This window comes from Crocodylus siamensis, chromosome 12, assembly GCF_052110815.1.
Source record: "Crocodylus siamensis isolate JL-2025a chromosome 12, ASM5211081v1, whole genome shotgun sequence".
Lineage (NCBI taxonomy): Eukaryota > Metazoa > Chordata > Crocodylia > Crocodylidae > Crocodylus > Crocodylus siamensis.
The window spans coordinates 49,316,012-49,331,633 of NC_143406.1; the positions used below are offsets into that span (position 1 = coordinate 49,316,012).

Below are 15,622 nucleotides of genomic sequence, written 5' to 3' on the forward strand. Positions count from 1 at the left end.
GCGCCTGACCACCTTCCAGGCTCCCAGTGCCTCCCTAGGGGCGCCTCGCATCCAGCTGACCCCCTTCCTGGAGCACGCTCGCTAGCCTGGGGGTCATGTAAGCTGCCACCACCACGAGAGGCGACCGTCTCGGCCCAGTGTCCTTGGGGAAACACAGGCCTAATAGTCCTAGGGGTACTCAACCCAGTACAGGCACTTGGGGCACTTCCCCAAAATCGGGGGCCAAAAAGGAAAGTCTCCCTTAATCTGCCGACCTAAGGGGCCTCTTAGGCATAATTTAGACCCACCCCTCAATAAGTCTCCTACACCTGTTCCAAAGGAGAACTTTATTGATTACAGGGGTAGGGTGAAAATAGGGTACAAGATAGAGCAATATCATAGGAATCCCATAGAGCAAAACACAGTCTGGCTGATCACGCATCTGAGTTACTGCCAGCTAGATATCTAACCAGAACTTGAGTAGCTTACTCACAAACATCATCCAGAGGCTGTTGGAGATTCCCTCTGGAGGCAGGCCGTTCCTAGCTCATGAGTTATGGGGGAGAAAGCCAGTTTCAGATGGTAAAACTCCTCTCTAAGTCTGAGTCCCCTGCACGGCTGCTGCCCCCTCCTCCTGGGCAGTCTTAACTTATATAGTCCCTGTGACCTCGTTCACCTGGTCCAGTGGAGGCCAGCACCTGTTGGCTGTCGGCCAACCAATTTGAAATACATCACTAGTTGCCAAGCAGACTCTAGCCCACCAGGTAGAAGCCCCTCACCCAGGTAGCTGATACCAGTCACGTAGGCAGAGCGAGCAGGTTCCCCCCCCACCCCAGGAATGTATCCAGCTCCGGTTACCTAAAGAGATAGGGTAAAGGTGCGTCTCCTCTGCTGGGCCCATCCTAATCAAATTGTCACAGGGCAGAGATTTTGGGGAGAAACAAAAGGTGGCTTCCTGCCACACCTTGTAGGCATCTAGCAAAGCATTTCCTCTAGCCAAAGGAATGTGTTGCATTGCTTATTCTGTAAAAACACCTCACTAACACATACGCATTTTAAAACATTAAATCATTCCTATTTTAGGATTAATATGAGCATGAGTTGGCATTAAAATTAGCAGCTCAGAAGCCACACCCAGGTCAGGTCTTCATCAGGGATGCTGAGATTCTTGCCTATGCCATCCCAGCAGAGTTTGGACAATACAAGAACATTTTTAGAGTACCTCAAAAAATTAGTGCGCAGTTCTTTGTTTTGAGAGCTCATTTGTACAGCTCCCAGCAAGTAGATTAGCTTCTCCTCTGGTTTCTGAAGTTCAGGGGGTGGGAGCACGCTAAAGCATGACCTCTGTTGAATCAGATGGTTTGTACACTTCAGCCATGTCTGCTGGAAGCTTAAGAAAGTTGAGCATATTGGTGTAAAGTCAATGCACAAATTAAAGCATGTTTGTTTTCTGAGCAGATGCCCTAAGTAGTGGCATTGCTAACAGCATCCATGTGGAAGTGTACCATTCTTTAACCTCCAAACACTAAATTTACATCTTGAGCCAATTCACCTTAAGCTTTCCCAAGGCTCCCAAGGGGTAGACAAGCCCTATGAGATGTAAAATCCCTAATGAAGACACTGGAAACAATTTAAAGTTACACCTTGTTCCCATTTCTCTCAAAGTGCAAGTCCACATAATTTAAGCTACATCCATCTTGAGTAGTCAGCATTTCTTAAATCCCAAGTCCTGGATCTTGGCTCATTTTATTTACTGTAGCAGAGAATCAGGCATGCTGTACAGTCTGTCCATCAGCAGATGGTCTGTTGTAAGACATCTGCAGAACAGCTGCACATCACCACAACTTGAGTGGCATACTTTAATCTTTCCAATGCAAAGACTGACAACTTTTTATTGTGGAAAAGATCTTGCTGCAAGAAGCAGATCAAAAACAGAGATCTCATAATACACACATTATCAAAACATGAATAATTTAGTGTACATCACTTATCAATGCATCTTAACAGTATGACCCACTGCTTTTTGTACACTTAAATAGCCCTAGATGAATACTTCTGCAGATGCCAAGATGCTTACCTCCTACTTACCTTACTTACCTTGGCCAGATGGTCGCACCCAGACAGTGGTTGTGGACGGGTTGTTTGACCTGGAGAGATGTGGGCAGTGGAGTCCCCCAGGGCTTGGTCCTGGGGTCTGTACTGTTTAACATCTTTATCAGCGATCTGGATGTGGGTGTGGAAAACACACTGTCCAAATTTGCAGAGGACACCAAGTTGTGGGGTGAGGTGGGCATGCTGGAGGGGAGGGACAGAATCCAGCTAGAAACAGCCCGGGAACTGACTGAGGCCGCTTGCTCCAGGACCTTGGTTGTCATGGGTGACTTCAATCACCCGGACATCTCGTGGGAAGATCACTCAGCTAAATCTGAGCGGGTGCAAAGCTTTCTCTCGTGCGTGGATGACCTCTACCTGACTCAAGAAGTCTGTGGGCCAATGAGAGGCAAAGCGCTGCTTGACCTGGTACTGGCTACGGGGGACGACCTAATCAGCGACCTAGTGATTGATGGGAAGTTGGGTGACAGCGACCACGAGCTGATCACCTTCACCATCCGCCGTAAAGCTGGCAAGTCAGTCAGCAACACAGAAGTCCTTGACTTCAGAAAAGCCGACTTTGACAAGCTCGAGAGGCTAGTCGGTCAGGCCCTCAGGGACCATGACCCCAGGGAGATGGGAGTTCAAGAAGAGTGGTTGCTTCAAGGAAGCGATCCTCAGTGCACAAGCTAAATCTATTCCAACACGGAGGAAAGGCAGCAAGAAGGCACAGCAGCCCCCCTGGCTCTCCAGAGACCTAGCGGACCTACTGTGGCTAAAAAGGAAAGCCTACAAAGGATGGAGGACGGGATTCACCTCCAAGGAGGATTACTCCGCTCTGGTCCGGTCCTGCAGGGACCAAACCTGGAAAGCCAAGGCTGCAACTGAACTCCAACTAGCTTCAGGCATCAAGGACAACAAAAAGTCCTTTTTCAGATATGTGGGGAGCCGGAGGAAAAGCAAGGGCAATGTTGGACCCCTGCTAAACCAGATGGGGCAACTGACAACTGACGCCCAGGAAAAAGCCAACCTATTAAATAGGTACTTTGCGTCAGTCTTTCATCAGTCACACGGGATGCCCATGCCTGCTATGGGACAGGGAAATCTGGGTGAGGGGGATCCCCTACCCTCCATCAATGCTGACCTCGTGAAGGAACACCCTGAGAAGCTGGATACCTTCAAGTCAGCCGGCCCTGACAACCTGCACCCCAGGGTACTCAAGGAGCTGGCGAGCGTCATAGCCCAGCCCCCGGCACGGATCTTTGAAAACTCCTGGCGCTCTGGTGTAGTGCCCAAAGACTGGAAGAAGGCCATTGTGGTGCCGATCTTCAAGAAAGGGAGGAGAGTGGATCCGGCTAACTACAGGCCCATTAGCCTGACTTCTATCCTGGGGAAGATCTTAGAAAAGTTTATTAAGGAGGCCATTCTTGATGGACTGGCCCAGGCTAACATCCTAAGGGACTGCCAGCATGGGTTTGTTGTGGGATTTCCTTCTACGACCAGGTGACCTATCACCTGGACAAGAGAGAAGAGATTGATGTCATATATCTTGACTTCAAAAAAGCTTTTGATCTGGTATCCCATGATCACCTCTTGGCAAAACTGCCCAGTTGTGGCTTTGGCTCCACCACGATCCGCTGGCTGGGAAATTGGCTTCGTGGTCGGACCCAGAGGGTTGTGATTGATGGCAGTCACTCATCATGGTGCCCTGTGACTAGTGGGGTCCCCCAAGGCTCTGTCCTGGGACCCATACTGTTCAACATCTTCATTAACGATGTGGACATTGGAGTCAGGAGTGGACTGGCCAAGTTCGCCCATGACACCAAACTTTGGGGCAAAGCATCCACGCCAGAAGATAGGCAGGTGATCCAGGCTGACCTGGACAGGCTCAGCAAATGGGCGGACGAGAACCTGATGGTGTTTAACACTGAAAAATGCAAGGTTCTCCACCTTGGGAGGAAAAACCTGCAGCACCCTTATAGGCTCGGCAGCACAACGTTGGTTAGCACTACAGAAGAAAAAGACTTGGGGGTCATCATTGACCACAAGATGAACATGAGCCTCCACTGCGATGCTGCAGCTAGTAAAGCGACCAAAACGCTGGCTTGCATCCATAGATGCTTCTCGAGCAAATCCCGGGACATCATTCTCCCCTTGTACTCGGCCTTGGTGAGGCCGCAGCTGGAGTACTACGTCCAGTTTTGGGCTCCGCATTTCAAAAAGGATGTGGAGAAGCTTGAGAGAGTGCAGAGGAGAGCCACGCGCATGATCAGAGGTCAGGAAAACAGATCTTATGATGACAGGCTGAGAGCCATGGGACTCTTTAGCCTGGAAAAGCGCAGGCTCAGGGGCGATCTGATGGCCACCTATAAGTTTATCAGGGGTGACCACCAGGATCTGGGGGAATGTCTGTTCACCAGAGCACCCCAAGGGATGACGAGGTCGAACGGTCACAAACTCCTGCAAGACCGTTTCAGGCTGGACATAAGGAAGAATTTCTTTACTGTCCGAGCCCCCAAGGTCTGGAGCAGCCTGCCATCGGAGGTGGTTCAAGCACATACATTGAACACCTTCAAGAGTAAATTGGATGCTTATCTTGCTGGGATCCTATGACCCCAGCTGACTTCCTGCCCTTTGGGCAGGGGGCTGGACTCGATCTCCCGAGGTCCCTTCCAGCCCTAATGTCTATGAAATCTATGAAATAGACAGGTTACAGAGGTGGGCAGATGAGAAAAGGGTGGAGTTCAATGCAGACAAGTGCAAGGTACTGCATCTAGGGAGAAGGAACCAGCAACACGCCTATAGGCTGGGAACACCCTTCTTGTCAACACAGTGGCAGAAAGGAATCTTGGAGTCATTGTTGACTCCAGGATGAACATGAGCTGCCAACACGAGGAAGGGGTCAGTAAGACTAACCGCACCTTGTTGTGCATCTACAGATGCATCACAAGCAGGTCCAGGGAGGTGATCCTTCCCCTCTATGCGGTGCTGGTCAGGCCACAGTTGAAGTACTGCATCCAGTTCTGGGCAGTGTACTACAAGAGGGATGTGGCCAGCATGGAGAAGGTCCAGAGGGCCACACGCATGGTCAAGGGGCAGCAGGGCAGGCCCTATGAAGAGAGGCTAAAGGGCCTGAACCCATTCAGCCTCCACAAAAGAAGGCCGAGAGGGGAAATGGTGGCAGTTTACAAACTCTCCAGGGGGGACCAGCAGGAATTGGAGGCGGCTCTGTTCCCCCAGGCACCGCCAGGGATTACTAGGAATAATGGCCACAAATAGTTAGAGAGAAGGTTCAGGATGCACATCAGGAGACATTACTTTACAGTTAGGGCTGCCAGGCTCTGGAATGGGTTCCCAAGTGAGGTGGTGCTCTCTCCTACCTGGGGGTCAAGAGGAGGCCGGACAGATATTTGGCTGGGGTGATATGATCCTGGCACCTGCAGGGTAGGGGGTTGGACCTGATTATCTGTTTAGGTCCCTTCTGGCTCCAAGTACTATGATACTCTGATTTGATGCTAAGAACAAAAACTGCCAAGGTCATGGGGCAAAAAGATACTTAGTTGTTTTCTATTTGGTAATAGAAGCCCAGATTCAGAGTTCTTACATAAGTGACTCAACGTAGGAGGTTAATATAATTATAACCTGTTCAGGTCACCAGTGCAAAACACTGACCTGGTTAAAGAGTAAGCACCAGCCAATATAATGCTTGCTTCCCCCCTCAGATACCAGCAGTGTAACAACATGCTCTATATTGCCATGCAGAAAACAGGTTCATTTCCAGGTCACTTATTCCTTCTGCCATCATCAGCAGATAGTTTTAGAGGTACCTTGCACCTATTGTGTTTCAATAGCCTTTTCTTTGATAAAAGAACAAATCATGTTAATAATGAATATAATTCATAGGTGCAAGTGACTGTACAACTCAGAAGTATGTAAGCATACAGGAAAATAAAATCTTCAAGACTTCAGTCAAGCATTGCCCACTTAAACTTCTCCTTTAAAACGTCTTCTATACATCAAAGGGGCCTACTTCCATTTCATTTACTAAACAGGATTTAAAGTCCATTTTGTAACAGTGAGTGTATGAATTACAGGTTATATGTAAGATTTTTTTAAACCACACAATTCATAATATCCAGAACACCCATGTTTAAACTAAAAGTAGTCCAGGATTGTGAAATGCTACTTATTTAGACTAATTGCAAGGTAATTTTCAGAGTGTAAGCATGCTTTCTAATTACGTACCACACAAAATAGGGAAGAAGGAATTCGTTGGTCCAGAGAGGACATTACTACACTTAAGCAGAGTGGAGGAAAAGTTTCAAAACATATGCCCGTGCCACATGTAGTCTAGAACATTGGCTCATGGTTCTCACTGATGATATAACATGCAGCTGGCCAACATTTTTCATAAAATAGACATAGTAAACATTGGGAGAAAGGGAAAGGAGGAGGGAGAGAAGAGAAACATTCAAAAGGTTACAAACAAACAAACAAAATTTGGATGAGATGTATCAAACTAGCTGCAGCCAAGATTAGGGAAGAAACAGAAATATTTCTAGGAAATTTATTTTAAAAGAGAAATAAGTTAAAGATAAACCCCTGAAAACACGTTTTGTATCTTTTAAAGAAAAGCTGTTGGTTGACCAGAAAAAGAATTTTCCAGCTTTTCATTTTGCCTAAAGAACCAATGTAACTATTATTTTCTATACTTATTGTTAAAATACAATTTAGATTAAGTAACAAAAGCTTATTGGAAGGGGGGGCATTAAGACAGCATACAGAAGGAATAAAAAGAAGAAATAACAATGCAGCAAGTATTAAACAGAAATGTATATAAGGAAGAGGTGTTTGAAATAGTCTACAAATACCCTGAATTTACAGTTTCTGCATGATGCTGCAGTATTGGAAGCCAAAGCTTTAACATGTTTGAACAGAGTTCTTCATTAGCATGGACCACACTGATCTATGTGGAACTTAATTGCTAGTATTTTGTAAAAATTATATTGACAAATTATACTAAAGGTAAGACAACATATTCTTGATTCCACATTCAAGCCTTGAAGCGTGCTAAATCACTTGGAGAACTACTAAATATAGTTTAGCCCAATCATTTTTATTCAGGGTGTGAGCTATTAAAAGATGCATTCAAATACTTCTGTTGAGTCACATTGTGCCCAAGCACTGGAGAGTTAGCTAGGATGATACCATAGCAGCTTTGCTGTCCTTTCTCTCATAAGATTTCCTAAGAAGATCTGAGGTGAACACAGAAAACGGGTTATTCAGATTTGCAGCCTATGTTCTAAATTATTTAAGAGAAAATCTAAACATCTCTGACTATGAACCTCAAAATTTAGAATAGATAGGATGATCCTCCCAGTCTATTTGTCCTGTGGCCCCCCCCCAATTATAAATCACTTTTTGGTAAATATATCCTAAAAGCAAAGGAATTGCTGTAAACAGTAGTGGAATCAGGAAAGAGGCCACATGGTTTAGATGTGGCCCAGTGACTGTTACATGGCAGTCTCATTAACTACAATCCCATTTCGTTAACTAGAGAGCATGTTACAGAAATACACCCTTATAGTCACTGCACATGCAATGCATGTGACCATGCAGTTCAAATAAGTTATGATTATTCACAATGCTTGATATCCTCCATTAACAATATTTTTAGAACCTTCGTTTTGTTTTTGTAATGATTACAAATTACACATGAAAAGGTGAATTGTCAAGCTTCTACCCCAAACCTTATTTTCTCATGGATACACTTTGGTGAGAACCTGCTGATCTTGGTTATATGGAGACTAAATACTTCCATGCAAGTTGTAAGAGAACCTTTTGACCAAGTCTCATTTCTGGAACTGAAATGAAAGGAGCCTGATGTCTACTAACTCAAGAAAAATACAGAGTAAAGATAAAGAAATTATGCTGCAGCACTACTTTGTTCTCTCCCCAAATGCCAGAGAACAAGTGTTGCAAAATATTCTCTGCCTTGCTTAGAAAATTACATCTAGACAAACAGAACTGAAAAATACAGCAGGTTTCTCCTACTGGAAGATGTACAGAGTATGGGAACTTCTCAAAGACTGAGTCCTCTTTGATGGTGGTTATAACAAAATAAGTGCCCAAAGGAAAAAAAAATAATTCTAAATTCTATAACAGACCAAACCCAATTAGGACCACAACCAATTAGAGACTACCCACTACCTTATTATGAGGCTATGAATAAAATAAAGCTACATATGAGGATACAGGTCAATCCATCCAGTATTAATACTGTTTCCTCTAAGAATCATTCTAATAAGCTACACTTGTAAGTAGAAATAAAGGGTCTCTCTATTTAAGGCAGGGGCACTAATTCCATTTTAAATTCAAGACAAACCCACAGAATTTTGGCACCTGATTCCAGTGCATTCCACTTGACCACTTTCTCAGGTCATTAATAGAAACACCAACATGGGAAGCAAATTTCAGCCAGCTGGCTTTGATCAATGCTCAGTTTTTATACCAAAAATGTGATCCATGTCAGAGATTGACTAGATAAACCTAAAAGAGTTGACATTGCTGGTAGCCTTGCAAAGCCTTTTGAAAGTCAGATCTAGAAGATGAACATTTAACAACCCAGAGGTAGCCTGTGGAATACACTTCCATTATAAAAGGGTAAGAGCTCTGCAAGAGTCATAAAAAAGGACCAGATGTTGATACACAAGAACATCCACTGCTATGCCGAGATTTGACATTTGAAAGAGACATAACCCCAAGGCTTTGAAGAATAATATCACCTCACTTGAGTTAAAAAGAAAGTTCCCTGCTGGAAAGGTTACAATGAAGTTGCTTGCAACCTGATTTGAAGCAGCAGTTACCAGCTATCACCACACATGCTTGAAGAGCACATTAATTTTTGCTAGAACCCCTTCACTTGTATATTCTTGCTTTCAAGGATTTTAAAACGTAAGAAATTGATATTTTGCTTTATGAACTGACAAAAGTTCTTCAAGCTCTATCCAGCTCACCCAGAACTTCTCATTTCTACAGCTGCATGATTTGCAAGAAAACAGTCAAGTACTAAAAAGCAGATAGCTGATAGTTCTTAGCTTCCTTACTTCATTTTGTAACATCCACAATAGGTGCAGAATAAAGTTTGGCAAGAGAATAATTTTGGAATCCTGCTCCACTTACCTATCCCCTCTTCACTCATTCTCTCTCAAATCCCTTAAGATTTTTGTAATTTTACATTCTTCTTTCACAAGCTTACAGGTAGCCCGAGATGTGTCACTCTTCTGCTCAAGTGTAGCCCTTCCCTATTGCTGCTTTTTTCTTCTCTCTTACTCTCATAAATTGCTCCTTATTCTGCAATGCACATCTCATATGCATGCCCCAAGAAACAGTAAAGAACCTCATTTCATTTCCCATCATGTTCCTGTAATTCTGCTTGCTTCTGACTAGTCTGTTGTTGTTGCACCACTGTAAGCTACACCTGGGGCAGAAGATGACTGCTGTGGAGAACCACAAGAGCTCCAGCAGGGGACAAGACTGTAAGTAACAGAACAGATGAGCTGCCAAAATAAAGTCACAATGGTAGCCTGGAGTATGAAATACACAGCATCCTTTTTACTGCAAGAAAGCGAGAATCATTCATACCCATAGCAACATCAATGGTGTAGGTTCCTATCTATCCTGAAAGAGATGCCGCAATATTTTCCATGGTAAAGTCTCCCAAACTGCAGTGGCTTGATCAATGATGCTTTGCAGCCTCTTGTTCATAACATGGTGCCATCTCTTTTCCTGGTTTTTATTTCAGAGAACCAAAACTCATGGAAGGTGGAAGTGAAAAGAAAAGCAGAAGTAGACTGTGCAATTAATTCTGTCTAGATATAGATGCCACAAGGATACTATGCAAGGCAAGCATGGGAGAGGTAAGCTGGAGTGACACCAGTCACTTTTTAAACTAAGGCTGCATGCACATTTACAGTTTATGGCCCACTAGTGCGTAAAAGGTTTGTGCCCACTAGTGCATAAAAAGAAATTTTTTTTCCAGTGTTAGAGCAGGGCTGGAGTGTTGCTGTAGCCCTGATGGTCTAGGAAGCATGCAGAAGGCATGGATTGTACACGATATCTTTTACTGGACCACGTGCACAGCTAGGGGAGCTGCTGGATGCGCTTTCACACCTCTTCAGGCTGCTGGATGAGCTCTCTCAGGTCACCATTGCTCAACTTGCTCAGCTATTATTTTCTTAAGTTTAGAAACAATAACTATTTAAAATAACTATTAAATAATGGCTCAGGAGCAACATATTATTTTTCACTAACAGGATACCCAAGCTTTATGAAAGCAGTGTGCACTAAGTGGATGTGGTATCACAATAGGTTTCTCCTTAATAATGGGAAAGGAGAATATGGGGGACAGAGGGTGGAAAGATCTCCAAAACTAAACCCAACTAACTTGCAACTCCAAAGGGGAGTGATCACGTAGATTGCAGGGGTCTTCATAGTATGAAGCTTCCTCTCTTCCGTACTTTGAGAAGCTAAAACATTGTAAAAAAATGCTGACATTTAAAATGTTGCTTGTATCTGGAGTGAACACACCTATTGAAACAAACACAGTACACACCTCTGAGCTATTGTTTAGGACTCCCTGCAAGCCTCTTATAGGCCTCACTACATTAACTAACTTAAAAAACATGACCTGAGTGCACAAGTGAAAATCTAAATAAAAGTTAGACTTGTGAAAGACAGTTGTGTGGTCAGTCGTGTAGCCACATGCACATTAAAAAACACTGCTTTGAAACCTGCCAACTTTGTTCCCCAAATCCCTACCGAAGACTAGTAGTTACACGGCATCCTGTAAGGAAATGTGAAGGCAACTGAAACCTCCGAGTTCTCCTTATTTATAATGCCAGCAGATTTCTTGGTGATTTTATTCCATAGCTTTTAGAAAAAGAACGGCTTTTTTTTTATTATTATTATTTCCCTGAATTTCTTTTGTAATCAACATATTGTATCTACAGATACTGACAAAAAAATAAAAATATGCAAGTTTATAGTTAGGAAAGGTATCACTACGGAACAAAATTGCATTTAATCCACTCCAAAGCTGTGATGAGCAGAAAGAACCAAATATATTCAGCTAACAGTAGTACTGCAGATATGCTCAAGCAATCTGAATTAAGAGCATAATTAATACAGAATGGGTAAGGTGCACCAATCTAAAATTTGATGCATACTTTCTTCTAGATCCTTTATTCCATATAAGTATTTGTGCAGCTTGAAAAAGATAACTGATTTAATGCTGTTTAGAAAAAGAAGTCACACTAGTACCTTGTATCCACTAGACACCCAACAATAAGGTGTCAGGAAATGTTTTTATTTAAGGCTTAAAAAAAACAAACCCTACAACAAGCAAAAGAGAATATCTAAGATTTTTCTAAAATCTTTCAGTGTTGACTTATTAATAGTCATGTCATTTAAAATAGATTTTTATAAGAGAGAATTTTGTGCATTTGTTTACATTTTAAGTTAAATCTGTAAGCTTCATAACATCAGTCACAAATGCTAGGTAACCTCCTGTTGCCAAAGAAAGGCATGTGAACAGCAAGTCAGGCCTACATCATAACCACACCCTGAGAACAGCAGTAAGGAAACTACTTTGATAGCTGGGTATTCCATTAGGACTCTTGTAATAGATATTTCCCTATTGCATTAGTCAAAGGTCATCTTCTAGCCTGAAACTTCTACTTCCTATCTTCACATTCCTACATACTTTTAATGAGATCTTATGCACCTTGTCATACATATTTTTCTGAGGTGGGAAACAGCATGTTGCATCTGTTCACCCAAACCACTGAAACCTAGATTACAGCAGCTGCCAGAAAATCCAGTTAGGACCAGGGGATATTGTATAAGGCATAGTATAAACACAGGGGGGCACATCTACATGTTCATTAATGCACTTTTGCTAATGTGCATTAAATGTAGTACCTCCATTGTGAGGTACTAGATAAAAGGTGTATTAGCCTATTTTAATGTGCATCAGCAAAAGCGCACATTTTTTGTGACGCTTTAACGTGCATTAAAATGCACGTATAGAAGCAGGTCAGGGATATCAACTCTCATAGGTCGATTTCTTGTCACTTAGAGAATGAATGCATGGTTGTATAATGTCAAAGTGTCACTATTTTACAATGAGAAGTGAAAGGCCACCTCACACAGTCTTCAACCAGTATTTTTGGCTGACATTTTTTTCATCATTCAGAAGTGGGTTCCTGAAGAGAAGGATGGACACCAGGTATAACGAGAGACTTAGTCCCAGCAAGAAATATGAATCTGCAACACAAAGCAAGTGAACAGGAGACCTATAAAAATATAGATACACCTCAGAAACTTTTATTTCAGAAAAACGACGTTACCATTTTCATTCTTCAGGACATGGAAGCGATACAGAAATACTGCCTCAACACAGACAGCAGAAGCTAAGCAAGACATCCCAAAACATCAGAAACTAAAAAATGGCAGCATTTATGCGTTGTAAGACATGCCCTTGACCCCTGCCCTGAGCTGAAAGCATGTGAGGAGAGACATGTTTGGAACAGGCCAAGGATCCCAATGAGAGTTGATATCCCTGACCTGCTTCCATACGTGCATTTTAATGCACATTAAAGCGCCACAAAAAATGTGCGCTTTTGCTGATGCACGTTAAAATAGGCTAATGCACCTTTTATCTAGTACCTCACAATGGAGGTACTAACAAAATTTGCAGTTCGAGTGCTAAAAGGCCTATGAGAAAAACTTATCCTTCCTCTTCACCTTAATACGATGCCTACCAACAAGTCCAAACAGAATAAAAAAAAAAAGACCACACTGAATAAAAGTTTCAGGAAATAAAAGCAAACAAGTAAAAAAGAAAGGAGACCCACAGGCAAAGTAGCCAAAAAACTTTGTGCAAAGCTTATAGTCTTAAAAAGAAAAGATGATGCTGTCTCCACAGCCAGACCAAGCTGCTATGCAGCTGCTCCCAAGCAGGGCCAGGACATTTATCTAAATATCATCATCACCCTTATTTCCCTCCTTCCTGCATCGACACCCCCTCGCACAGAGGAACGGGTGTCAGGACACCAAGCAATGCTGAGCGCACCCCTCCCAGCAAGAAACCGCACACTTCAGACGAGGCAGGTGAGACCCCCACAAGCTGCGCGGCTGCAGGACCCCCGCCGGGACCTCCCAGGCAACCTCCTCCGGACACCAGCGAAACCAGGAGAGAGGTTCAGGCTGCCCATCACTCCTCACGCAGAGATGTGCTGCCCCTTGCCTCATCGGGGGCTCTGCATCCCCTCCTGAATCTGGTATTGCAAACCCCCTTCCCTCATATTTGCGAGCCCCTCCCCCCGAAAAACCCCAGTTGCTGTCAGTCGCTCTTAAAGAAGGAAACTGGTGAAAGAGAAGCATTTCTTGGTGGTCCGCGGGCCCTCAGAAGGATCCAAGCCTGAATCCCCGCAAGCCCACCTCCCCAGGGTCCAGACGCGCGGGAAAGGGAAGGACGGACCGGCCCCCACCTGCCCACGGTCTGGTTTGCCAGCTGCTTCATGCGGTTGAACTGCTTCTTCATGATGGCTCCGGCTCCGGCTCCGGCTCCTGCCCCTGCCCCTGCCCCTGCCGCGCCGCGGGGAACCTGCTGCTGCTACTACTCCTGCTGCCGCCGGCCCGGATGCTCCTCAGCGCCGGAGCTCCCCCACACGCCTGACCACACCCACCGGAAACCCTCGCCGCTACTTCCGGCCCCGCCTCCCCACGGGGGATGGGGCACAGAGCGAGTCGCTCTCCTGGGACGGAGGACATCCGGGTGCTGGAAGTTGCCCGGATGTTGTTGTGAGGGGCGGAAATGCCCTGCTGCCCCGCACGCGGAGGACTCGGATGTGGAGGTGCCTGTGGGCACGTGACGTGGTGGGAGGAGTGGGAAGTTCGAGGGCTGTTACTCTTTGTTACCATTGCTCGGGGCCGCGTTGTAAGATATGCTCTTGACCCTCGCCCTGAGCTGAAAGCACGTGAGGAGCGACATGTTTGGAAACAGGCCAAGGATCCCAATTTGCAGCTCAGCACTGCCTGGTCTCCTCACTACCAAACCAGCCCTGGGCAGGGAGGTCATTTTTTATATTCAGCCCTTGCAGCAAGCAAGTCAGTCCCTCGGTACAGATTATATCATGGCATGAAGTCCCATGAAAGTGACATCTGCTCCGTGCTGGGCTCTGAGGAGACGAGGAAGATGATTTGGGAGAAGGTGAAGTGTTTGTGAGCGCATGTAACTTGCATCACTTAAGAAGCAGCATTCATGTGTCTCCCCCTGCTCCCAGCCCCAGTTTTGGATTCCAGGAGATGATGCCAGTTAGACCATGTATTATTAACTGTTGGTGTTTTAATATGTATTCCGAGTGCCTGCTGCTCCGACAGGCTGGGCCGAACTGCAATCAATGACATGCATACCTGGAGGAGGTCACACCATCCCCAAAGGCTTATGGAGTTGCCTGTGGTTAAGTGGCAGAAATCTTCATCTGCCACACAAGGTTCAGTTCCTGGGGACTTGTACGACTACAGCCATGGAAACACAAAGGGTTCAAAAGCACACTGCTGCCATTTTCTCAGCACTGATGTGCATTTGGCCATTTATACCAATACTCAAAGGGCTTCTAGCTTAGAAGACTCATGAGTATTGGTATAAATGGCCAAATGCACATCAGTGCTGAGAAAATGGCAGCAGTGTGCTTTTGAACTAAAACACATGAAGGGTGTTTTAGTTCAAAAGCGTGCTGCTGCCATTTTCTCAGTGCTGATGTGCATTTTGCCGTTAACACAAACGCGTGCAATGCAGCACCAGGTGCTTCAGTTTGCATGGTTCACAGACTTGATTAACTGAGTCTGCTCCCAAGCACTGGCTTTCTACCACACTGGAGCACACAAGTGTATGGGTATAAATGACTCAAATGTCTGGACTCGGTCTGGCCTTTGGATTCTGTCTCAATGGTGTAAAACGGGGTGGGAGGTGTGGGCAGCCTCCACCCCTCCATACTCCTGCTGAGGCAGATGTGTCAAAGGTCTGGATGACCACTTATGCACCCATCATGATCGATGGTTGCCAAATCAAAGGGCTTCTAGCTTAGAAGACTCATGAGTCCCTGAAGAGGTGCAGGACCAGGGTGGATATCTTTTATTAGACCAACTCAAATAGTTGGAAAAAATCTTTTTTTTCCAACTATTTGAGTTGGTCTAAAAAAGATATCAGATTTACCCAAAAAACCCTGCCTGCCTATGAGCAAAGGGGTCTCTCGACCAACGGCAGCGTTCCCCACCCCTGCCTCTTTGCTGGTGTTCTAAAGCAGGTGCATCAGCTAGGCAGGCTCCGGGGATCAAAGACTACAACTCCCAGAGTCCCCCCCGGCACCTTAACCTCCCTTGGGCAGGGCTTCCCGGGGTACTGCGTTCCTATTGGACGGCATGGGAGCTGACAGCGCAGCTACCCAATTGCGTGCTCAGGTTCCAGGCGCCGGCGCGGCGCTCCTAG

The 15,622-nt window shown here is 45.0% G+C and overlaps 1 protein-coding gene across 7 annotated transcripts in view; it reads right to left on the reverse strand.

The window, feature by feature from the left end:
* Positions 1-13,780, reverse strand: part of ARHGAP17 (Rho GTPase activating protein 17) — a 62,612-nt gene extending 48,832 nt beyond the window's left edge. For 6 of the 7 annotated variants that reach the window (XM_090023652.1, XM_090023646.1, XM_090023651.1 and 3 more), the window contains exon 1: positions 10,517-10,578. In XM_090023652.1, coding sequence (XP_089879778.1) covers positions 10,517-10,563 — 47 coding nt within the window. In that variant the 5' untranslated portion in view covers positions 10,564-10,578. Of the gene's footprint in view, positions 1-10,516; positions 10,579-13,622 lie in introns of those variants that run through there. The other variant, XM_090023647.1, reaches the window with a different exon arrangement.
* Between the last annotated feature and the right edge of the window lie 1,842 nt (positions 13,781-15,622).